The sequence below is a fragment of the Saccopteryx bilineata genome, chromosome 2 (genome assembly GCF_036850765.1).
Source record: "Saccopteryx bilineata isolate mSacBil1 chromosome 2, mSacBil1_pri_phased_curated, whole genome shotgun sequence".
NCBI lineage: Eukaryota > Metazoa > Chordata > Mammalia > Chiroptera > Emballonuridae > Saccopteryx > Saccopteryx bilineata.
The window spans coordinates 191179239-191205720 of record NC_089491.1 but is presented as its reverse complement, the minus strand read 5'-3'; the positions used below and the strand labels follow the sequence as shown (position 1 = coordinate 191205720).

The following is a 26482-nucleotide window of genomic DNA, read 5'->3' as shown; positions in this document are numbered from 1 at the left end:
TCAGCTCAGTTTAACCAAGATTCCTGACTGTAAAACACTACTGAGGGCTTAGTAAATATCTAGTAAATTCAATTCTACTGTTCCTTCAAAGAATATCTCAGGTTCTAAGAAACTTCATAGCTGTCCCTAGGTGAGATAAAGATTGTGAAAAGGATTAGTTGTTCAGTAACATTTTTTAGAAGCAAGACTCTCTAACCTTTGTAGAATTTAAAAAGGAATAATTAATAAAGATTATTGAATTCAGAGGTACTTTTAAATATTTCAGCCCTGGGATTATGGACACTCCAGCACTCCACTTATACTCATGTAAATGCTTGATATTGCTTCATGACAGGCTAGGGAATGTTTGGCCATGAAACAACCTAGAAAGGTTAACTTACCTGTTAGAATTAGGTCATATTTTAAGTCTTAAGAAAAAAATTACATTTTCATATAAAAAACACACTAATAATAGCTAACACTTAACAAATGCTTATAATGTTAGGCATGTGCTATGGGCTTTATGCCTTTTAGATTTTAAATAAATCAACCCTAAGACATAATTAACATATAATACAAATTGCCAATTTGAAGTGTATAGTTTGATGAGTTTTGTTATGAACAGGCCTATCAGTATTGGTATTCCTCAGTTCTTAAGTTGTTTTAGAATGCTTTTATATGAATGACCTGGAGGTTTTTTTTTAATTGTTATTTTATCTTCGTATTTTGTGCAGATGGAGGAAAGAAAAATATTATTTGGGATAAAATATTAGCCAAAGTGGTCTCAGCATACATAATAAAGAATTAGGCATTGCTCTAGAAATGGAAGGCTCATCATGACTTCTTTCAATTAAAGTGTTGTTTGTTTCACACATTACAGTCCTAAGTATAACAGAAAGGGTTCACATCTCAGCCAGCAGCACGATTCCATAAAGGAGGCGGAACACAGAGATATTGATGACAACAAATGGAGATTGATTTATAGGTCACTTGTTAAGGCACATTTTAAAATAAAACAAAACACCTTTGCTACATAAAAATACAGCTGATTCTGTATTTTGATTTATGAAAAATAAATTTCTTACATAACACCTTGTTTTTAACAATGTTTAATTTTTTAAAATTCAGAATACTTGTGTCATTCATGTAGAATAGTTTGATACAGTACATTGTATGTTATAGGTTTTATTTTTCCTCAAAAATTCTAAGGCTCTCCTACTCCTTCTCCTTTGCTGAAGTAAGGGCACCCTAAACAACGTGCAAACAAGTTTTAAAAAAATCAACTGAACAAAATTTATAGCACTACACCAATCAGCTTTAAAATCAGGACAAAAAAATCTGAATTGGATGCCGCACCTTTTTAAGGAAGTCACCATTCATGCTTTCGTCATCTTAAAGCATGCTCACAAATCAGCAACACCAACAGGAAAATAAAACACTGTCTATGACAATCATTTTAGTTTGTTTGCTGAACCAAACAGGTTATATCAATGACAACGAATTTATTTTTTTTTTAATTTTTTTTTTTAATTTTATTTATTCATTTTTAGAGAGGAGAGAGACAGAGAGAGAGAAGCGAGGAGGAGCTGGAAGCATCAACTCCCATATGTGCCTTGACCAGGCAAGCTCAGGGTTTCGAACCGGCGACCTCAGCATTTCCAGGTCGACGCTTTATCCACTGTGCCACCACAGGTCAGGCGACAACGAATTTAATTACTATCAAATAGCAGCTTTAATACCAGTCAAGTCATAGATTGAAAATAAAGACAAACTTACAAATTGGAAATTAATCTTTGGGAGTTTTGAAACCTTTCTGGAAAAACTATGTTGTTTTTTGTACTTTCAAAAAAACCTAAGTCATAGTCTTGGTCAAAAACACTGATTAATGTAGAAAATGAATCAACCCACTGATAAGACACTATGATGAAAGGTGTACCAAAATAATCTCACTTTGAGTCTCAGTTATTTTGTTGAGTTAATATACACTGTATGTTTCAAGTACCAGTTAAACTTGTTTTGTGTGTACTGTTGGTCAGTAATGTTGTTACACTGAAAGAATTCACCACATACAATGACAAATGCTTGCCCCTAGCACATTTCACAGCTTCAACTGCTACAGATTGTCACTGAAAAACAATGCCTTGGTCAGTCTGAACCATGTCAAGTAAACTATGAAAGTAGCAAATCCACAACACAAACTGTGCTAGCACTTTCTGTTCAAGTCTAACTCCAAAATAGGTACAATTTGGAAGCTACTACCCCAATCTATGAAAAGTGGTAGAACTTGGCTACTGGACACTGAATATATGGTTGTACAGTACATTCTCATGGCCCATACCAGGTTCCCACAGAGAGCTGCACAGTCAGTCCTGCAGCATTAGCAACAGTGCATTGACAATATTCCGACGCAGCTCAGTACCGGTGTGTCTGGTGTGAGTACTGTGGAGGCTGCTGGGAGGTAGTTGAGTAGCCCATGCTGCTCTGCGGCTGTGATGTGCTTGGTCCGAGGTTGGGATAGGCAGCATGTGGATTGGAACGCTAGAAAAGGAGATTGAGGGACAGGTGTGACCCATGTGTTTCTAGGAGCTGTCTATATCCCAGGACAGCAGGGCTGACCATGTATGTCCAAACGCCATTTATTTCAAGGCATTAAACATTAACAAGTCTTTTGCTATGTGATAGCTTTACAATTAAAATGATAAAAAAACCCAGATGTCTTAAAGTCAGAAGTATTGCTAGTAAAGAATACCTATCATTAGCTGAGTCTATTATTATGCTATAGTGTTCATTTTTTCTATAGCAGTAACCCCCTTTCTACACTGTTTTATATGTACTTGATAAATAACTATTTGCTTGAGAGGTTTCCACATGATTTTTTTTTTTTTTACAGAGACAGAGAGAGTCAAAGAGAGGGATAGACAGGGACAGATAGACAGGAACGGAGAGAAATGAGAAGCATCAATCATTAGTTTTTTATTGCATGTTGCAACACCTTAATTGTTCATTGATTGCTTTCTCATACGTGCCTTGATGCAGGCCTTCAGCAGACCGAGTAACCCTTTGCTCGAGCCAGCGACCTTGGGTCCAAGCTGGTGAGCTTTTGCTCAAACCAGATGAGCCCTCGCTCAAGCTGGCGACCTTGGGGTCTCGAACTTGGATCTTCCGCATCCCAGTCCGATGCTCTATCCACTGCGCCACTGCCTGGTCAAGCAATTTCCACATGAATTTAATGAAGTATACATTAAGTAATCCATGCAAACTTACAGGCTAGTTTCTTCAGTAGAAACCTCTCCAACACACATGACTAAAGAATAAAAATGAATATGACAAGAAAAGGTACCACAGAATCATTTTCTTTGGCATTAAATATTTTAGGTCCCTTGAACTAATAAATCTTATTTTCTGCTACAAAGTATATACAAAAGTAATATTACTGCATTGTAAGAGTGGTTTTCTCAGTTCTAAAAATAGCACTAAGGGAAAGAACAGTGATAGAGTTTAGAGTCCTCTAATTTTGATGTTACTTTTTTATTGCCATTCCTGCACCTTTCTCTCAGACTATGAGCTCTCAAGATAAACACAAACACTATAAAAGATTAATCATAATTTATTACTTTCCTTTTTCAAAGCCTATTTATTAAGTCATGTAATTCTAAATTCTGCCAATCCAAGCAAAAATGACATTTGAAAAAGAATTGACAGCCTGACCAGGCGGTGGCACAGTGGATAGAGCATTGGATTGGGGCGCAGAGGACGCAGCTTGAGCACAAGCTCATCTGGTTTGAGCAAGGCTCACCACCTTGAGCCCAAGGTTGCCGGCTTGAGCAAGGGGTCACTCAGTCTGCTGTAGCCCCCTGGTCAAGGCATATATGAGAAAGCAATCAATGAACAACTAAGGTGCTGCAATGAAGAATTGATGCTTTTCATCTCTCTCCTTTCCTGTCTGTCCCTATCTGTCCCTCTCTCTGTCTCTGTCACAAAAAAAAAAAAGAAAAAAAAAAGGACAGAGATACTGTTTTTCAAATCATCCACAAACACTAACCACAATAATAACCAGAACAGAAACACACCAACATTTTCTTGGTTTCAGAAGCAAAGGCTGGAGCCTTCTCTGCTTCATTCTAAGGAGGCCATCACCTTCATGCGCAAACATGTTCTGGAGCCGAGAGAGGGGCGCTCTGCCCATCCAGGTGGGGAGAAAAGATGGTGGAGCAAACACCACCCCACACATGTCCGCTCTTGATTGCCTACCCTGGCTCACTGGAAGAGAAGCGCTATTCAGGCAACGGTCTCCATGGGTTGGTGGACTGGACCTCTCTTTACCCAAAGCAAAGAGTCCGTATATAATTCTCAAAGTGCAATAGCAGGCTCTGGGAAACTTACTAGTTTGGTAAGATCTCGTTTTCTCTTTTAGTGGGTAAATAGTTCTAGTGTCCTTCCCACACTGAAACCCAGATTAATTGGGAATATCATACAAATAAGCAGGGAAGTGGTCTACAATTTTCAAAACAGGTCTTTCCACAAAGGAACTGACCATGTCACTTGACAGGATCCACAAGTAGGCAATGCAGCAGCCTTTGTAGTCAGATCCGAGTCCAGTCCTGGGTCTACTATCAGCTCTCTGGATGAACACATGAAAGTTATTTAGCCTCTACAAGCCTCAGTTTTCTGAAATAACAGGAAATAATGTATGCTTCATTCTTAGTATAGTAGCTGGCACACAGTAAGTACTCAACAAGCTCTTATTATCATTATATTCATAATATAATATATTCTTCTTAGTATTACATTCACCAACAGTTGTGCTGACAACTCTTAGATGCTTACTGGGTGTCATAAATACTAATAAGAATCGTAACGATAATGAAAATAAAAATGACACAAGTGGTTTGTATCATTTTTAAGTGCTTACGTCAGGCCAGCCTTACATGCATATATTCTCTCATTGAACCCTCACTACAACCTCCCACTTACCGTTACCCCCTACTCTACAAGTGAGGAGACTGAGAACATTTGAGTCGCTCCCTCAGGTTACTCAGAAGTCAGTGGCTGGGATAGGATTTAAAATCCTGGGTCCTTCTTAGCCACTAGAGCAGGAGGAGTCAATCTTTTTATACCTACTGCCCACTTTTGTATCTCTGTTAGTAGTAAAATTTTCTAACCACCCACCGGTTCCACAGTAATGGTGATTTACAAAGTAGGGAAGTAACTTTACTTTATAAAATTTATAAAGCAGAGTTACAGCAAGTTAAAGCATATAATAATAATTACTTACCAAGTACTTTATGTCAGATTTTTGCTAAATTTGACAGAATAAATCTTTATAAAACAACTTACTATAGTTAAATCTATCTTTTTATTTATACCTTGGTTGCTCCACTACCGCCCACCATGAAAGCTGGAATGCCCGCTAGTAGGCGGTTGACCAGCACTGCTCTAGAGTATATTGTTGTTTCAAAACAACAGATGGCACTTATTGAGCTCCTACTCTAAGGTGCTAAAATGTATTGCATCTATTCCTACAACTGCAGGTTAGGCTTTTCTAGTCTCATTTTACAGATGAAACACTAAAGCCAGGATATGCCTTGCCCAAGGTCACATGGTCAGTACATGGCATAATTTAAATTCAATTATTCCAAGCCAGATTAGCTCAAAAGTCTACGCTCCCTCTACTGTACCCCTGTCAGCACTTTTCCATGCCAATGCATTTCCCTGGGTACATAAAGGCCTTTTCTTAATTATATCACATTTTCCAATGGTCAAAAACCCCTGAAAATACTGACATGGCAGGTTGATACAAAATAATCCTGAAATACCTGATAGTCTGAGGTCATGATCAGTCCACCTGAGGTAGTGGTAGGAGGAACAACTCGCACTTTTTTCAGCGGGGGTCCCTGCGTGTGACTGCTGTCCTGATTCCCTGGGTGACCAGTTCCATTAGTGTGGTTGATGCCCTGCTGCTGCTGCTGGTTCTTCTCAAGTGGTAAACAGAAAGACAAGGCTCAACTCAGAGGAGAACAGCACACACCCACGCCCGAGTGTACGGCAGCGCTGCCGGCAACAAGCTGCCAACAGTATTTAATACTTACTTTGTCTCCTTCGTCATCAGGTTCTTCTTCCGTCAGAAATTCTCATTTTGGATAAGGGATTTGACAACCGGCAAAGACACTGAACGCAAGGAAAAACAGAAAAAAAGACTCCTGGTATACTAACCAGTATTCAAATGCTCCATTTAAGTGGTTTTCATGTTACTCTTGTAAGAATGACTTTGTCTCCATATTTATAACATAAAAACCCTTCATATAACCAGGACAAAAGGATCTTTTTTTCTCATCAGTGACATTATAGCAGGTCATTCAAGGGCTTTTCATTGTATAAAAATTGAAAGCTTTTTCATCGTATAATCTATTATCATCTAATGTGACTTAACTTTTTCTTTTATCCCAGCATTACTCCTTTATTACTACAATCAAAATATAGATTCCAGCCAGAATGTCACTATTCAAACACAATTTTACACCCCCCTCACCACATTTAAAATAAAAGATGGTCCGAGGAACACAAATTTATCTGGGAATGGGATTTGTCATTGGAACACAAAATTGTAAATGAAAGCTGTGAGCAATCTCAGTGGGTCTGAGTGAGCTGCATGTGCGTAATCAACCTATCAACCTTCACTGAACAACTGGGTTACTGCTGAAACAAATGCTAGGATGTTTCATAAAGCCAGAGAGAAACAGGAATGAATGGCTCTTCACCGAAAAACCCTAAGTGGCACCTCAGTCACCAGAGCTCATTTTTTGGTTGTCATAAGGATTTCCATGGGTCCCTATATAAAAGGAGTGCCATCTTGGAGTTGACAACTAAACGAAAGTATGCCTCCCCCAATTTTATCATGCTGGTGAGTTAATAAATTGATCACTTACTCTGATGTAGGAAGTGGATCTTCTAGAAATAGGGGTCCTGCATAGCCTGCTCTGAGGTAATTTGCTTTATTGGGTCCATGGTAAGCAACTTCTGAAGCTGAAACCATAAGACATAAAAACATTACTGTATTATTTCCCATAGTTATACCGCTTGGCATATATGTGGGAGGTATATGCTGTTCGATGAATAACACTGCAATTTGGAGGGCATTTGTTCCCCTAATAAAGAAAAACACTAATTATTAAATTTAATGTATTAATTCACATTTTAGTCATTCTAATATTCATTATCTCATGTGGTTCTCTATAAGAACTAATTAAACATATCTTTTTACTCTGAACCAATGATCTTTTCTCTATGTTATCTCAATAGCTTTAGACAATTTAGAACAGGACTAAAAGTCTCTATTTTTTATTCTTTTTCTGTTAAGAAAAATTGTTATAACACAAATAATACACTAGTGACATACAGCTATTCACATTTAAACCCAAGTTAATTAAATTTAAAAATCAATATCTCAGTCACATCAGGTACATTTCCTGAGCTCAGTTGCTACATGTTGCTAGGGGCTACACTACTGGACAGCACAGCTCATCAGAGGAAGTCCCTGGACAGCGCTGTACTAGTATAAATAAATACAGTGATTGATATGGAACTTGGGAAGTACAGAGGAATAGTTAAACACAGAGAAGATTCTGTAAAGAGGCTGCTTCCGTTAAAATCCTGACTTGACATTTACTAGTCAAGTAACCTTGGACAAGTTAGTTAACCTTTCTGTAACCTCATTTGTCAAATGGAGACAAAAAATAGTACCTACTGTCATAGGTTTCTTTTCAGGATGAAATGAGTTAATATATGAAAAGCAATTATAATGGTGTCTGGCACAAAGAAAGCACTATATAAGAGTTATTATTATTAATAATATAAATAATAATTATTATAATTAGACGTAGAAATGTCACACTAATGTGTAAATTTGAGTGTCTTTTTTTTTGTTAAAACATGGTTTGCTGAAGACTCTATGAACTACAACATTTGATTTTAATATGTGACTTAAGAGATTATCTAAATAGTGGTCTCTTAGCTTAGCCTGATGTAATGGAATGGTTTTGACTTAGAGCACAACAGAATCACCCCTGGAACACTTCCTAAAACAGACAGCTAGACCTCACTTGAGAGCTCCTGCTGGTCTACCTGGGCAGGAGCCCAAAGATCTGCATTCCAACAAGTCCCAGATTATTCTAATGTTGGTGGACTAGAACTGCACTTTGAAAACCAAGGAACTAAATCACATGGTGAGCCTTAATGGGAGATGACACAATTATAGGACAGAAGGACAAAACATATTTAAAAATACATCTGAACCCTGACAATTGGCTCAGTGGATAGAGCATTGGCATGGCGTCTGGATGTCCTCTCCCTCTTCCCCTCCCCCCCACAGTCAGTGGCTTGAATGATTCAAGCATGGGCCTCAGGCACTAAGGATAGCTCAGTTGGTCCAAGCATCAGCCTCAGGTGCTAAAAATAGCTTGGCTGATTCCAGCATAGGTCCAAGACAGGGGTTGCCAGGTGGATCCCAGTCAGAGTGCATGCAGGAGTCTGCCTTACTATCTCCCTTCATTTCACTTAAAAAAAAAAATGCATCTGAAATGCTTGAGATGATGAGATTTAAATCTAATGTTAATGATCTGACATTTTAAAGGAAGCAAAGTTTTATTTTTTAGAGTTGAAAGGGAAAGCATGGATTTGCTATTTGAAAAAAGCATCAGATTTGATGGAGTTATAGTGAGCTTTCGGATGTGAACACCCAACACAGGTCACTCCAGTAAACACAAGCAAATAAGCAGCAAGGGAAGAGGATCTCTAGAATTTCAGCAATGATAGCAGTGAGAGTCACCTCAGACTACCTGAGTAGCAGTGAACTGGGGGGAGGGGGAGAAATTCCCCTAAATCATGACTTCTGATCTATCACTATTATCATTACTTAGTAGGATAAGTAAGTCTATATATTTTTGAAGGATCTAACCTTCCAATTTGGGTCCTGTTGTAAGTACATTATAATACACATTATAATATTTGTGTGGTAATATAATAGGTTAGGCACTGCTTTATAAATTGCTGATAAGACATGAAATATATGATCTATGACAATATAAAAATAAGTAAAAGAAGCAGAAGCAGAAACTGTAGGAAAAGGAAAGCAGAAATATAAGAAATGTTTGCCAAGTGGCTTAGATTATAATAAAGGAAAGTTTAATCTCTTCAAAATAAAATAATTCCTGTTTAATGAATTCATTTAAAAATAATGGGGATAAAGTACTCGTAAAAGTATTCTCAACCAAGCAAAACATGACCTGCTTCCTCAGATTCTCCCTTTTATGTTATATAACTTTTTTGAAAAACATAAAAGTAAAAAACATTTTTAATTTTTATTGAATAAAAATGGAAATATTGTAAACAAATTTTAGTCGAGAATAGTTGAATATAACCTCGTCATAAACTACCTTGATAAGTGCATGGATTAATTTCAATTCTAGGTCATCATTTTTCCATCACATACTGATAAACACTGCATCGATTAATTTTGATTCTAGGTCATCACTTTTCCATCACACACTGATAAACACTGCATCTCTCATCTCTTCCAGAAAAAGCAAATAATACATACCATCAATGAAGGACTTTCAATACCTAAGTTTATAAGAGGTATTTTGAGAGTTAAAACTTTTGTATTTTGTAAATAGTCTTTCAAAGAGTTGAAATACAAAATACTCTGTAAAAGTATTTCTGAATGGTGGGGTTATTCTTGAGTCTTCTCTGAAACTTTTGAAATTTTAAAAAACTGATGAAACCCAAGAGAGTAATTTTATTTTTATGTCTTTACTGGTATTTACCAACTAGTATTTACCAAGATCTCCACATTTACCATTAAAGTACTCTAAATGTACTGAATAACCATATAAACTGACCCAAAGAAACCTTAGATGGGCTAATCAACTGGGAGGAGGGTGGATGCATTTCATTAGTACTGTTCTTTTTTAAAACTTACCAAGTGGAATGCTTTACTATCTGGTTTAACTTTATGTTTTTCCATATACTTGATAAGGCTGCAGTTGGTATACCTGAAAGAGAAATACTATGAAATATCTATATTAGATTTCAGGTAAATTTTATGTTCGTTGAAGTTTTTCCAAATAGAGTCTTTCATAATCAATAGAGAATATATATTGAAAATGGTATGTTTAGCATATAAGGAGTGGCATTAGATCAGTTTTATACTTCACTAAATCACTAGTCACTTTTGAATGGATACCACCAATTATATACAAGATAATTTCATTAATAAATATACTGAATAGCTTTTTTCATATGAATGATTTCAACAATTATCTTAAATAATGAGTCAAATGTTTAATTAAGCCTTAAAAAATAAAAAAATTTGTTCTAGGTTTATAAACTACCCTCTTTCAATCCCTTGATTTTACATTGTAAATAAATGAAATTATACTTCTTTTCTATTAAAACTTGCTTAAAATTACAGAGTGTAAGCAAGTGGTTATTTGCAAGTTTTTTTATTTCAGTCTTACTGCCTCAGTTAATACTTTCCACTGATGCTTTTAGAAAGTAATAAATACAAAAAAATTTTTTTTCTTATATATAATTCAGTTGCTAATATTAGATATTCACCTTATTTATACTTAAAGACTGTCATAATGTAAAATCATGATTAAAGTAAATATGTAAAATTGCTCACTTGCATAACATTACAGTGAATATTCTACTATGTTAAGTATTCACTCCTCTACTGAGTATTCTGGAAAAGCAAAAATCAACAAAGAATCTATTTTCTTTCCAACTTAACGTATTTCTTCTGAAATCTTTCATTAATGTTGAATGTTCAGGCATCTTTTTTATCTTCCCAATCTTTATCTGTGAAATACATTGATAAAATTTTATGTTGTCTAGGTTCCTATTCTCAAGAACATTAATAAAGGCTACCTCAATTTTCATTACATTTCCTATACTCTTAGCCTACATGAAAGCACACTTCAAATGAATGGTCAGCTATAGTAAACATCTTATCTTGAACTATAAATACAATTTTCCCTTATATAGTGTTAGATCTATCTTTTTAATGCCTACTTTCTATGTGTTTTACTATATTTATGTTACCTCAATTTCTATTATGAGAGGGAAATAAGTTATCAATACATGATTCTATTATTAAATAGTTCTATTTGTAAAACCAGTTTTTCCCTTTTTCCGCCAACCAGTAACCAAGCTCTTCAGTAATAAATGTGGTGTCTTGCCCTCAGCAGCTTTAAGGGACACTTCTTTTTATATGGCCCTCCTGATTTTCAGCAATCTATGAAAGCAGTAATAATTATTTGAAATAGAACAGAGTAGGATATAACTAATATATTAATCAATCAGCTGTTGCCTCAGCTAGTTTCAGTAACATTAACAAAAACAACTGTAGCTACTACGGTATTAGGAAGAAGATGTTTCAGTTAGTTTTGCTGGCATTAGAGATGCTCAAACAATATATGCTAAATAGCTTGTCTTCTCCATCATTATCAAAGGCCTTTCACTTTAATAAAGTAGAAGAGACACTCCAGCAGGTGCACAGTCCTGTGACAGGTAGCTTAGCAGCACCTTTAGCTTTTAAACGGCCTTTAGAGGTGTTTTCTTTCAATTTACTTGTAAAAATATTTGCTACCTTCCTCCGCAGATATCACATATTATAAAGTAAACTAAATATATACTCTAAGCTCATAAATGGAATTTTCTTTATAACTATTTTCTTACTTCAATTTCTTTTTCTTCATCAATTCCTCAAGCTAGAAATCTTGAGGCAATCTTTCAACTTTTCCTTCAATAACACACATTCTATAGAAAATTATATATTTGTCCTTTCTTCTCCATCCTTATTATCACTTTACACCTGGAGTACTGCTATAGTCAAGGAGCTGGTTTCCCAGATTAGTTACTTGTCTTTCATTGATTTTTGTATACCACTGCCATTCTAATCTTTTACAAGTGTAACATAAATCATGCTACTTGTTCTCAGAAATGTATCACAGATTCTCATTCTTTAGCATATCAAATCTAAATGCTGACACCTGCTCTTCAAGTTCCTTCTAAGCTGAGCCTGCCCTAACTGTTGAATCACACATCAAGAATCATCTCCTAAAAAGGCCTTCCCCGCTTCCACCCCTCTTAGGCTGTGCTCCTCTCCTTGGGCCCTTAGAAATGGTGGACCTGTTCAGAAGTGGAAAGCAAAGACCACTCTTCTCCATCTACTTGAACCATAACTACACTTTAAATAGTCTACTTAGAATAGTACAGTGTAAACTCCAAGAGGGCAGGAATCATGTCTAAGTCAACAATATTTTATACTCAACACAATGCCTGGCCCATGGCAGGTACTCAATAAATATTCAGTAAATAAATAAAATTCCCATCACAATAAAGCAGCCTGCAGAATTATTAACCAATTTTGGAGAAATGTAATATCTGAGTAGTTATTCTGCACTTATTGATAATTAATACCCATATAAGGGAATGTAAAATTATAACTCCTAGATATTTGTGTATTATTCTTGAGTTATAATGACTCAGGAAAAACTGCTAATAAAATTTCTAATAAGTACTTGACTAGGCAAAATTATGTGTTTTAAACAAATTATCATTATTCTGGACCATGGGGTAGAGTTTTTGGTGACTGATGAACTATCATTCTGTAGTATAACAAAGAAATGGGACATAGCTAGCAAGATCTAATTCCCGAGATAAGACATCTAAACAAGTTTATCCCTGCAGCAAACCAGTGCAGGCAAGGTTGTGTGGAAGGCTAGACTGTCACCTGCATTCTGACTGTTCTCACAGAACACTTAAAGGAATATTCTTAACAAAAGTTACAGAGCAAAACTTGCTATTATTCAGTATAATGTAATTCTATACAGTCCCTAAATAAAAATCATATTCAAAATTTATATTGAACTCCCAAGTAATGGCAGCATGCATGTGCTGCCTGACAAAAATGCATGGTACTGAATTTTACTTCTAGTTCCCACTGGTAAGAAGTAAAGGCACTTTTTTTTTAAAGGCACTTTTTAAAATATAGATACTGAAAATATTTTATCAGTTCAAATATTAAACAACAAAACAAAACAGAACAAAACCAAAATGAAACAAAAATACACCCTCGAATTTAAGAAACCCATAAATATTTTTATGCTTATAAGTGAACTCTACAAATTTTGCTATTTCTATGGATCTTTGATTAAGGCAAGTGATAAACATAAAGAATTGAGGAAGAGTAGCTTTTATCAGCTAAAAATATATACCTTTCCAATGAAGATATCTAAGTTCAGACAACAGTGATTTAAAAACAAAAACAAACATAATGTGTACCTGCAGGAAATCCCATTACATTGAATATTCTGTCCAGCTGGTCATGGTGATAAGGATTACTCGTTTTGATGTCCTCTTGTTGACAGTGAAATATTAGTTCTGACATTAGTAGTTCTGCAAATATACACCCTATAGCCCAAATATCTTTAAAATAAAAAGAAAAAAAAAAAGGAAAGGAAATAAGAAAAAGAAAGGAGGAAAATAAAGTGGTTCTTTCCAAAAGAAAACACATTTTTATCTCGGTAGGGAGTGTTTATTTTTTCTTTCTTTCCCTAATAAGTCATATTAATTCCTAAGCAATAATTATAAATACCATGGACTATGATTTGTAAATACAGATTCCCACTCCACCCACCCCAATTTTTCATTCTGTTATACCTTCACCCCAACCAGTGGCTTCATTCCAGATTTAAATCAATTCATTAGCTACATTTTTGGAGAGTTTTAAATTCCTCAAACATTATCTTATCTATGAAATACATACAAACTACATACAAAACATGGGAACCACAAGCAAACAAAACTAAACAAACCAAAAACCCATATAGCCTCTGAAATGGGGAATTCTTGACAAAAATAACTGGCACAATTTTTTTGTGTGGTAGTATTTTTCTTCATTATGTTTATGAACTGCTAATTTGTAAAGTATAATAATTATGCTCCCATGTCAGCACTATTTAGCTATTACAAGAAAAAGACAGTGACTGACCTCAACCTTCTAATGAAACAAGTTTTTCATTCAAAGTGCTTCTTTATGGTATAGCACGTGTCAAATAATTTTGCAAGATGAAATATTTAACAAGGCCAAAAGGGGGGGGCAATGCTACCTTTAAAATGGGTACAAAGGTTATAACTTCACCAGGTAAATGAGTTTCTCTGTACACAAGAAATTCCCTTCCTACGTGTTAACCAACAGACTAACTTACATTCACATTACATTTTTACTCAATAGAAAAATCTACATATCAGTTTATAATTTAAAGCTGAAAGTATTCCAGTTCTACTCTTAACAAAGCCCTAAAATGACAGTTCTCCACATTGAGTACAACACTGCACACAGCAGATAGTCACTGGTTTCTGACTGATCCGACCAGTATATAACTACAGTGGGACAAATAAAGATCACTCTACTAAAGAGGATTGTTCATCCATGACATTAATTAATACCACTTAAATGAGAAAAAGTGTTAATTTATAAATAACAGAATTCTTAAACTCCCAAACTGGAATATAGATATTTAATTTAAAATAAAATGTTCACATCTACATTCCAGACTACAAGTTTATTATCTATTTATTTAAAGACTATACACCCACACTACCAGCAATATCAGCAAGTGATTTTTAAAATGACATTGTTTGCATGTCAGTTTTATCCTACATCAGCGAACCAAGTCTAGCCAACACCACCCACCACATGGAAAAGTCTCTTCAGGAAATAGAAAGCAAGCTCTTTTAATGTCAGGAAGTAAATGGAAAAATTAGGGAGTTTGCAATTATTCTTTTTACAAATACACCTGACCTTTGATAATCTTTTTTTTTTCCTTTTTTTTTTTTTGTATTTTTCTTAAGTTGGAGACGGGGAGACAGTCAGACAGACTCCCGCATGCGCCCAACCGGGATCCACCTGGCACGTCCACCAGGGGGCGATGCTCTGCCCATCTGGGGCATCGCTCTGCAGCAATCAGTGCCATTTCAGCGCCTGAGGCAGAGGTCACAGAGCCATCCTCAGCGCCTGGGTAAGTATGCTCCAATGGAGCCTTGACTGTGGGAGGGGAAGAAAGAGAGACAGAGAGGAAGGAGAGGGGGAGGGGTGGAGAAGCAGATGGGTGCTTCTCCTGTGTGCCCTGGCTGGGAATCGAACCCGGGACTCCCGCACGCCAGGCCAACGCTCTACCACTGAACCAACCGGCCATGGCCTTGATAATCTTAATCAAATGAAAAGTAGGCAAGCTAAGCAGGCTCACCAAAAGAGCTGCGAGGTCAGCTTGCATGTTTAAAACTCTACTCACAGCACCCAAAAGACACCAGCAAGTGCTTCTGGTTAGTTAGGCAAGACTCTAAAGAAGACAATAAAATATGTAAAGAAAGATGAGAGATGAGTAAATGATACAGGTCCTTAAAGCTATACTGCTTTTACAATAAAAAGTCAGGCAAGTAAGAAAAAATAGTTTATTGAACCTTGCTTAACCTCGCTCTTTGTATCTCTTCTGTTATCTTTCACTTTTATCAATTTCACCAACTTTCTTTTCTTCAAAATCCTGATCTAGACATTAATAATGAGTTAGCTGATCAGGCTATTATTTCAGACAAATCTCTAAAACTTTATAGATAGACTCTCCTTCCTACCATGCCTATTTTTGTCAGATTGCACCAAGATCATGGGAAAGTCCTTTTCTCCTCACCTTACCTGCTTAACACCTTCTAGAAAGATTTTCCAAAATTAAAAACATATTAAATTTCATTTACTTCTCAAAATCTGTGATGCTCATGTATAGCTATTGAACTAACCAGGCAAATTGGATAGCAACTGGCATGCTACATAGACCCAAATAGGAGAGGAAAAGATTTGTTAAGTAATGTTTTATTCACTAGTTGTACTAATAGCAAGCTTCTAGTTTAATAAAAGAGTAAATTTTCATTCTCCCTGTTTTATTGTCTATTTCCCATTCAGTTATTTAAGGATAAAATCTTAGCTTGAAAGTCCATACTTTAAAACTTCAGACTTCTTTAAGATTAATAATCTGCTTTCAGCCTTCTCCAAAAACTCAAACAAACTAAACCCCAAACACTCAAAACTGAAATAAACTTTGTCCCTGGGAGTACAATGTTTACTAACCTATTATTTCCTTTCTTTGGTTTAATGACTCAGCTTGCAGTTCTGAACAATAAATGACCACAGTACTAAAATCAGTTTGTAACAGAAATGGAAACATGTTAGTTAGATGTGTTCAGATTTTTCCTGATGCCCTTTTGCTGCTTCTTAATAGCCTTAAAATTTACCATAACCCACCAAACTTCACTAGCAGATTTAACCCTTTTTTTAAAAATTTTTATTTATTTATTTATTTAGTATTTTTCTGAAGTTGGAAATGGGGAGGCAGTCAGACAGACTCCCGCATGCGCCTGACCGGGATCCACCCGGCATGCCCACCAGGGGGTGATGCTCTGCCCATCTGGGGCATTGCTCTGTTGCAACCAGAGCCATTCTAGCACCTGAGGCAGAGGCCATGGAGCCATCTTCAGCACCCAGGCCAACTTTGCTCCAATGGAGCCCTGGCTGCAGGAGGCAAAGAGAGAGACAGAGAGGAAGGAGAGGGGGAGGGGTGGAGAAGCAGATGGGCGCTTTTCTTGTGTGCCTTGGCTGGGAATCGAACCTGGGATTCCTACATGCCAAGCCGACGCTCTACCACTGAGCCAACCAGCCACGGCCAGATTTAACCCTTCTTAATGATGCTGAAAGTAGTTAAAAATTGTGTATAAATTCAGCCACAAAGGTTCTTCTATCAGCTGCTGACACTACAACTATCTGACAGGGAAGTCAAACTTCTAGAAAAGTTCTTGGTAGGTAGCTCTCACTGTGCTGTGAGAAATCTGTAGAGTACTTTAATGAACTCTTAGACTACCTGAATAGGTAATGGGGGCATTGTGATTGTGTGGGAAGACTGAAATCAAGGAAGAAATTTCATTTTTACTCCTTTATTCTATTTTTTAAAACATATTTAAAATAGTTTATATATCATTTCTCTCTCTCTCTCTCAGATGAAAAAGCAATTTGTAAGATATCAATATGATTGTTTTTGAGCTAATGTTTTGACATTAGACTGTTCTTAGTCAAGTCAGGTAGATAGGGGTGGGGAGCATCATTTGGAAGGAGCTGTCACTGACCTGAGTCTCAGTCGTTTGCACCCATCAGTACCTCTGTGTTCTCCCTATCTCAGAAGGCAGTGGTTTTTACCTAAGGTCACAGAACTTTCAGAGCTGATGGGGACCTAAGAGGAGAGTTAGTCTAAATTCCCATTTTTAGAAAATGAGGCTAATGGACTGAATGCCTTGCCACAGCAAACACACACACACACACACACACACACACACACACACACACACACACACACACGTGTATATGCACACACCCCAGAATAATAGAGCTAAAACTACAAGTCAAATTGCTAGTCTTTGTTACTTCTATTATTTAAAGATATTCATACTGTTTTCTCAATGAACTGGACATTCCTTAAATCACAAAATCTGCATTCATTTTGATTTGTTTTAAAATTTTATAAAAAGGAGTTACCTAATAAATTTTAATGTTGATGAGGAGAAGCAAGAGGGGAAAAATATGAAGAAAGGCATTCTCTTTCCCAAATTATAAGGTCATTTGAATAAGGGGATCTACCTAACTACTGATAGTTTAGCTTGTGACAAATAGCCCTGCCTTAAAACTGCTGGATTGTAGAATGATTGAATAAAGGTTATACAAATCTTAATATTTAGAGTAAAATACAAGTTTCTTAAGAAAAAAAAGTGAACCAGAGTCACAAGCTTCTGTGATAGTATATTAATTAATTTAAATTAACTCAAAGTCTAAAGTTTTCAGTGAATAGCAGCTAAGGTTAGGTAATCATTTCCTATTTGTATGGTCTGTTAATATGTCTTACCAAAAGTAAGACTGCATTTTCTAGGTGGAAAAACAGCTAGGTATCATATTAATTTAAAAGCTTTCTAAGTACGTTTAGAATGTATTTGTAAAAAAAAAAAATAACTAAATGTGTGTTTAGGTAATAATATGTAACTCAAAAACAGAACTACTGTCAATTTTTACTTTTCCTTCTGACTTTTTAAAATATCTATATTTTATTTTGGAATTCTTTTAGTTTAATAGAAAAGTCACAAGGATAGTTAAGAATTCCATATATATAACTGACTTAACTTTACCATTATTTTCCTATAACATAAAATGTGATCTCAAAGCTGGTATGAAGATTAGTGAACATAAAGGTTTTTTGAAAAGAGGCATGTTGGATTGAAGATTGATATGGGGAAATGACCACAAGTATTTCTCATTTTTGTCTTCTTCAGCATACATTGAAATGGTAACAAAATAATAAAGGTACCAACCCACAGTAATGACAAGAACAGGAGATCCTCAGGGACAAGATTCAAGCACTTACTCAACAGAGTACTAAGTTCCCACTATGTCCCACCATGTAGGCACTGGCCTACACTGGGGAACTGCCAGGCCTGTTCGATTTATTTCAGTGGGTTTCAGGCACTGTTTGATGCTATCAAGACAGTGAGCAGTAAGAAGTGTGATGGGGAAGGTAGGGAGGCTGCCTTAGACTGTGTGATCACAGAAGTTCTCTGTGAAGAGGGAGTATTTTGACTAAGATCTGAATGCCGAGACTGGCCACATGAAGACTCGATCTAAAGGGACATATATAAAAATATTTCTGGAACATGAAAGGCAGATGCAACAATTCAGAGAACGCTCTAGGCCACAGTATCAGTGCTAAGTAGGAAGCAGAATTGTCCTGCACAACACTGAGAAGTCTCTGTACTTTGAAATACCAACCACAAAGTCTGTGGATATTTGCGATTCACAGTTGGGAATACAAGAATGTGGAGGTCCAACAACTTATAGACTGATTTCTGATTGTGTAAGTGTTGTTGCCCCAACTACTGCGTTGTTCAAGGGTAAACTATGTATATTTTGAAGAGTTAATCCTCCTCCCACCACTCTCCTCCAGTGCCCTGGGGCTACCAGGTATTCACAGATTGGCCCAAAAGTTGGAGAATTCTTCCTTTAAAGAATTTGAATGATCTCAGAGCAACAATCTGGGTATATTGGAATTTAGGGTTTCCCCAGTTAATGGCACTTCTCTGCTGGACCACCCTAAAGTAAAGTCATATGACCTATGTACACAGAGCTCCCAAGCAGCTTTTTGTAATCAGATTCTTAAATACAAAGAGACAATCAAGGGTCAATGAACAGTTTGAGAACACTTGCTACATGGAAGGTAACGACCAAGACATATAAATCAAGAGAGTGCCTCCAGAGAAAACAGATCATTATTCCAGGAATACAGCAAATCACAACAAATAAAAAGCACTGTTACTGAAACAAGCAACATTTGAGCAGCTTTTCTTTCCATAAAACTATACAAGATGTTAAGAAAATGTAATAATCTGCCCTGGCTGGTTGGCTCAGTAGTAGAGTGTCGGCTGGCGTGTGGATGTCCCAGGTTCGATTCCCAGTCAGGGCACACAGGAGATGTGACTATCTGCTTCTACACCCCCCCCCCTTCTTTCTCGCTCGCTCTCTATTCTCCCAGAGCCATGGCTCAATTGGTTTAAGCAAGTTAGCTTCAGACACTGAGGATGGCCCCATGGCCTCTGCCTCAGGTGCTAAAAAATGACTCTGGTTGCTGAGCAACAGAGCAACTGCCCAGATGTGCACAGCATTGCCCCATAGTAGGCTTGTTGGGTTCGGGGCATATGTCTCTCTGCCTCCCCTCCTCTCGCTAAATAAAAAAAAAAGAAAATGAAGATGTAATAATCCAAGAATAGGAAGGAGTTCTTGGGAATGAAAAAGACAAAGGCAGAAAATCATGAGAAAAAAGATGGTATAAAGGCTCAATCCAAGAAGTCCAATATCTATTTGTCTACACTCAGTTTAGGAGAGAAGGAAATAGGGATATAGGAAATGAACTTCAGATTGATTGTATTTACCAAGTGGCCAGCACATCACTGTGAAATATAAGGATGAGAATCACTCTTTTGTTTTCAGAATGGTAAAAAACTCACGTAACCCGCCAACGAACGAGAATGAAATTGGTGTAAGACATCTCGTTAGCAGCTCTGATGCCAGAAGACAATGGAGGAACATCATCAGATTCTGAGGGAGGATTATTTTGCACCTAAAATTTGAAACCTCACCAAACTTCCAAGTATGATAAAGACATTTTTCAGAAATATAAGAACTAGAAATTTTACTAAGACATTCTTCCAAAGGTAGTTGAGAATATGCTGTAGCAAAATAAGAAATAGATAATAAAATCCAGAGATTAAAAAAATCAAACCCAGGGGAAGGAAAAAAGAGGGAAAGCCAGGATGAAGCCCAATCCAGAATAGAGCAAAACACAGACGACTTCAGGAGGGAGTTATCCAAGAAAAGAAAGGTGGGTTTAATACCAACCCGGAGAACACAGAGCAAGTAAACAATCAAGACACATAACAAAGGCAAAAAGATGCAAAGCATATGAGAAACTTGTAAAAAAAAAAAACAGCTGTGGTAGCTGAACATGAATTCTATTACAATATATAATCTAAGTATAAAACAGGGGAATGATGGCTGGAAAACAGAAAATGAATGTTGTAATCATTGACAAAGTAGTAACACTAATGATGATAATGACATTACTAATATAGCTTATAAATTGAGAGGTAGGTGGGGAAAAAGTATAAAAGTGCTAATTTCCTAATACTTCATAATAGGGAGGGAATTTATACTATCAAAAACTTAAAAGTGAATTAAAATGTTCTAAACTACTACTTTTTTTAAATTATATTTTTTTCCCTTTAAGGGGATCTTTTAGGTGCTAATATTTAAAAGAATCATTTGTTTGAAGTTCAATGACTTAGAAATCTTACTGTGTTTATTTCTCTTTTCAAGTAAAATTAAATTTAAAATACTTCTGTACTTAAAATGCATAGTATAATTCCATATATTTAAAATGTTTTTGATATCTATTTATCTATAAGAAAGATATGTCTAGAATGATATGTCCCTAATGCTAATGATGGTATTTCTAGGTAGTAGAATTTTAAGTTAGTTTTTGCTCTTACTCTTATAATTTTCTGTTACTTGATTTAAAAATATATAGAAATAATATATTTTTACAACAACCAAACCTCTTAAAACACCATAAAATCTTAATTAGTTCTACTCACCGATAGCTTTGGTATAATGTCTCGCTCCAAGAAGTAATTCTGGGGCTCGGTACCAGAATGTTACAACTACTGGATCCAAATCTGCTAAAGGCTTCAAAGGTGAATTAAATAATCAGGCAAAGCCCATATCAGCTGTAAAAAACAAAACAACAACAACAAAAGAAAAATGTTAAGTAAATAGATTTTAACAAATTTCATTGATTGTTCTACTTTTACCATTGTTATTTAGTAAGATATGAAAGAATGAGAATGTGCTGAATTCTGGGAGAAAAACCCATAAAGCCTAAAGCTAAAACAAGTCTGAGATCTTCATTCTTTGCAAACTATTGTGACTCATCTTCAATTGGGTCAGAGACAGGCTGTGCTGCCAGAGGTCAAGGTGACCCCACTCCTCTGGACAGGTTTCTTCGCATCTGTCATACCACCACTGGGGAAAGTTCCACTGAGGACAGGATTGTTTAGCTGTATTTCCATTCTTTGCATTGGTCAAAAGCACTGAGGCACTAGATCAAAGTAAGGCTTTCCATTTCTGCAACAATAAGCCTGTTCACTGGTGTAACCAAAAGCTGACTGCACTGTATGTTCACACCACTATTTCCCTCCATTTATTTGGGTTGAATTTTACTAACTTAAGGATCATAGTATTTTATTAAGCTGGAAAAGACTTTAAAGGTCATATAATTCAATCAACCACCTCCTTTTCCCAATGAGGAAACTGAGGTTAGAAGAAATTAAGAAATTTGACAAATGTCATCATCACTCATATCTCAGAACTAGAGATGTGGTGTGATGCAATTCATGGCATTTAACATGGTTTAATATGCAGTGTAGTTATGTGGACATGGCTGTTTGTCTTACTAAACTGTAATCTTGTTTAAGGCCAAAACTGTCTTTTTCATCTTTCTATCCTTTTTAGTATTAAGTATGGTATCAAAGACATGTTGAATGAAAAATAACTATCATACCACCTCTTCAAAAATTTCAAGATTCAGCCACCATTTGTTTAGTTTTATTCTCCTAATATACATTTTAAATGAAGTAGACTCTAGTCTAATCTACTTAATTATGGACGTTTAAAAAAACAAACAAATTTGGAAAAAATTTAAAACCATGAGTCAGATTACTAAGTACTGGTTTATAGAGGATGAATATTCCTTCTTAAATGTGAATGCTTTAAGCCTTTAGTGCCTCCCCAAAACCTGTCAACATTATACACATTACACAGAAGTATAATTCCAAAATAAACTATCTTATGGTCTCCCAGATTTTACAGTAAAGAACACATCTGTAACTACAGTTTGGCTGGGTCTTTTATACGTTTGAATTTGATGCCACTGAACTGGAGTGGACAAAATCTTTCAAAAGCACTCATAAGGACTTAACAGTCATTTGATAACAATACGAACAGGGCCTGGTTCTTTTTATTTTTTTAATTTTTTTATTTTTTACAGAGACAGAGAGTGAGTCAGAGAGAGGGATAGACAAAGACAGACAGACAAGAATGGAGAGAGATGAGAAGCATCAATCATTAGTTTTTCATTGCACGTTGCAATACCTTAGTTGTTCATTGATTGCTTTCTCATATGTGCCTTGACCGCGGGCCTTCAGCAGACCGAGTAACCCCTTGCTGGAGCCAGTGACCTTGGGTTCAAGCTGGTGGGCTTTGCGTCAAACCAGATGAGCCCGCATTCAAACTGGCGACCTCAGGGTCTCAAACCTGGGTCCTCTGCATCCCAGTCTGACGCTCTATCCATTGCGCCACCGCCTGGTCAGGCAGGGCCTGCTTCTTTAGGGAAGTCAATGACTAGGAGTACTCTGAGATGCATCAAATGTTATCCCTACTAAAAAATTTGCAAAGTTTATATCATAAAAGAGTGTTTTGAGTCTAATTAGAAGTGTAAAGTGAGATTTGGGGAATTTTTAGAGGAGGATAGGGAAGAAGAGTTAAGAATACCTATGTTTTTCTTTGTTGGAGAAGTGGCACAAATCATCTTATAATTCTAATTCATATTAAGTCATCTAATGAGAAATTACTATTTACTTTGTGAAATACTCCCACGATCCTGCCACCTTTAAATTAATACAATATTCAGTTACAGCATTTCTTCTACCCACACACTAAATAAATGTGACAAACACAACTTGGAAATGACAATAAAGAAAATAACTAGCTAGGATAAATTAATTTAGTTCTATCCTTATAGGTTATCAGACTAAAAATGGGTAAACTTTTGTTTTGATATATAAAAAAAATAGAGCTGTTAAAAAACATGCCAAGGTACAAAATGCTCGATGTTTTTTCCACCAGGCAAAGGCCTGCTGCAACCCAGGCTTGTTAGAATTTAGGGTTCTGTACTCATCTGGACACAGGGTTTTCTAGTTTGTAATTTCTAATCTAGATGAGGTCAACAGAGGCCTATGTTCTGATCTAATCTGGCTCAGGGGATAGTTTAATTACTAGTGAGCTGTATGCCTTTGGGACGAAAGGTGAGGCTGGTGTCTTAACATAGATAGGAGCCACTCACCTCCACAGGCTATTTTTAATGAAGGAAATGGTTTCTAAAAAACTTGCATGGTTTATTTTATTATAATTAGACCACTCTAGTCTCTAAAGATTGTCTGACACTTTTAAGAGGGTGAAAAACTTTTCACTTTTAATGTATATTCTTTAAAAATGGCTTCGATCATATGAAAGGGCATAAGTATATTTATATTATTAAAGCAAAAATCAGAAGTGACACAGCTAACTGCAAAAGTCTTAAAAGAGTGCTACACTGTGACTTATCAAAGATAGAACATACCAATTTTTACTCGTCCTCGCTCAGGACCTTCACCCATAACTAAAATATTAGCAGGTTTCTGTGGAAACAAAAGTGTTTTTTTTTCAGTAGACAGTAGTGGTTTCTTTCAAATAGACAATATGTCAGTATAACATAAATCCACCTTTTTAAAAACTTTATTCACTTAAAAATTAAAATCAAATTCAGAAGGTCAGCGTACAATCTCCACGGAGGCCGCACCCAGAGCCGGCACTGAGGCCCCCCAATCCTCCATCAGTCTGTTCTCACAACTGCTCCACCTGACAGTCCTATAATGCTGTGGTTCCTTTTGGCCCTTTCAATGATATAAAATGTCTCGTAACTTTAGGGAATAATAAATTTTCAAAGATGACTTAACTCTATGTAGGAAATGAATTATAGCAAAGGAGCTACCTAGTACCTGTTTTTGGAAACAGCAAGGTATGCCTCTATGTTTACACAAAAATTTTGGCAAAATCAATTTAATAAAGTCTTTTCTAAATAAGTTAAAGAAGTAATAGGATTTTTCCATGACCTGAATATTTTTGAGGTTTTTATTTTTAAATAAAAAAAGGAAGCTAAAATTTTAAAGTGAGATTTTACAAAAATAAAGTTTTGAAATCTCTAAAAATATCCAGGATTAACTGTCATCTAAAATCTGTTCTAGTGGTATCTACCACACCAACATCGGGGGCTGATCCCTCTTCAAGAAGCGGGAGGAAAGGGGGGTCCAGGGAGGAGGGAGAGGGAGAAAGCAGCAGTCCCCACACCCGCTTGCTCTGCTATCCTAATTCTACCAGGCTCAGTCAAACTGAAACCAGATTAGAATGCCTTTAGATTACTGATCAAAGCAACCTTAAATCCACATTAAAAATTTCAATGAAGCTGTTTCTAGTGGTAACCAGCCTACAGACTTCCTTAACCTCCTTAGTGATAGCCCCTGTTCTATTACTGACAAATGTAACTTACAGTAGTCTATCAACCACTAAAGATCAAAATTATTTTTTTTATTCCCAGCAAAAAGAAAAGACATTGCTGAAATGGTAGCATAGACATTTCAGAGGTTAGAAATTCCTATTTTTTTTCTGCTACTATTTTATTTTTCTTTAGAAAACTAAATTTAATGTGATGACATTGATGAATAGGAGTACACAGGTTTCAGGTAAACATTTCTGTAGCATGTAAACTGTTTGTTGCATTGTGATTTGTAAAGGTGAGGAGCCTACGCACCAGAGAGATTAAATGACTTGCCCTAAATATAATCATAAAACGGGGAGCAGAAGCTAGCCCCCCTCTGAACAGTCTAGTGCTCCCTTCCTAGTACATTCTGAGAGTAACTTTATGCAGTGCGTTTTAAAATTAATATGTATTACTGCAATAACAATAATGATGTTTATTTGAGAAAAAATTTTTAGAATCTCTGTCACCATCACACACACACACACTCCTGACCACTGAGGTAACTGGCTAATTACTAAAAGGAAGTACAGCACTAACAATATCCCATGAGCTATGGCTTTCGTGCGCTGTTAACCGATCAACACTGGGTTAGTCTGGGCAGAGGCTCTTAGAGCTCAGCCTACTTCAAAACAAAACCGATTCCATGACATGGTGAAGGCAAAGGCAGAGAGGAGTTTTCAGGAGGAGTAAGGCAGCATTTCTACTTGGCTGAGGGGAAAGGCTTGCTCTCAGCTCACAGGTGGGCTCAGGAGGTACTTGCATGTTTGTGCCAGGGCTCTCTTCTCATAGCCCTTCAGGGTAGACCTCCCTAGACATCTCTAAAACACTCTCTCTATTCTTTAACCCCATTTTAATTCTCTTCCCACCAATCCATCTCCCCTACTGATGCCAGCATTATCTTTCTAAAAGACAAAGCTGATCATGTCACTCCCTTGTTCAAACAGTCCATAGTAACATGAAAGATTATTACAAGACTAGGGGGAAAGAGCAGAACACAAAATGATACATAAACTGTGATTATAACTAGGTTTTTAAATAGTGCTCAGGACTATCACAAAAAAGAGAGAGAGAAACATCAGTTTTTTATTCCACTATTTATGCACTCTGGTTGATTCTTGTACGTGCCCTGACTGGGAATCATAACAGCAGCCTTGGCATATTGGACAAAGCTCTAACCAACTGAGCGTCCTGGCCAGGGCAAGACAGAGATGTGGATGGACCTTTTCAAAAATGTCTTTGAATACTTTTGCTATGTTTTATTATTATTACTAAAATATTATTTCAACTTTAATTGGTTTCTCACCAACTGTGAATAAAATTCAAAGTCCTTCTGATGGGATGCAAGACACCTACCTACCTGTAAGCTCATCCCCACCAACCTCCCCAGCGCCCTGTTCCACCACTTCAGGTTGCTCCTACCACATGTATATTTTCAGTGTCCTTGACTAGAC

General features: G+C 36.4%; 1 protein-coding gene across 1 annotated transcript; it reads right to left on the bottom strand.

Moving 5' to 3' along the window:
• Positions 1-1684: 1684 nt before the first annotated feature.
• CDK8 (cyclin dependent kinase 8) lies at positions 1685-21405 on the bottom strand. Its single transcript, XM_066254904.1, is given in 10 exon segments — positions 1685-2517; positions 5796-5954; positions 6069-6147; positions 6906-6930; positions 6933-7002; positions 9956-10028; positions 10769-10819; positions 10821-10836; positions 13324-13467; positions 21274-21405. Coding segments are annotated over 10 exon segments (870 nt in total). The 5' UTR covers positions 21401-21405; the 3' UTR covers positions 1685-2391.
• Positions 21406-26482: the final 5077 nt, after the last annotated feature.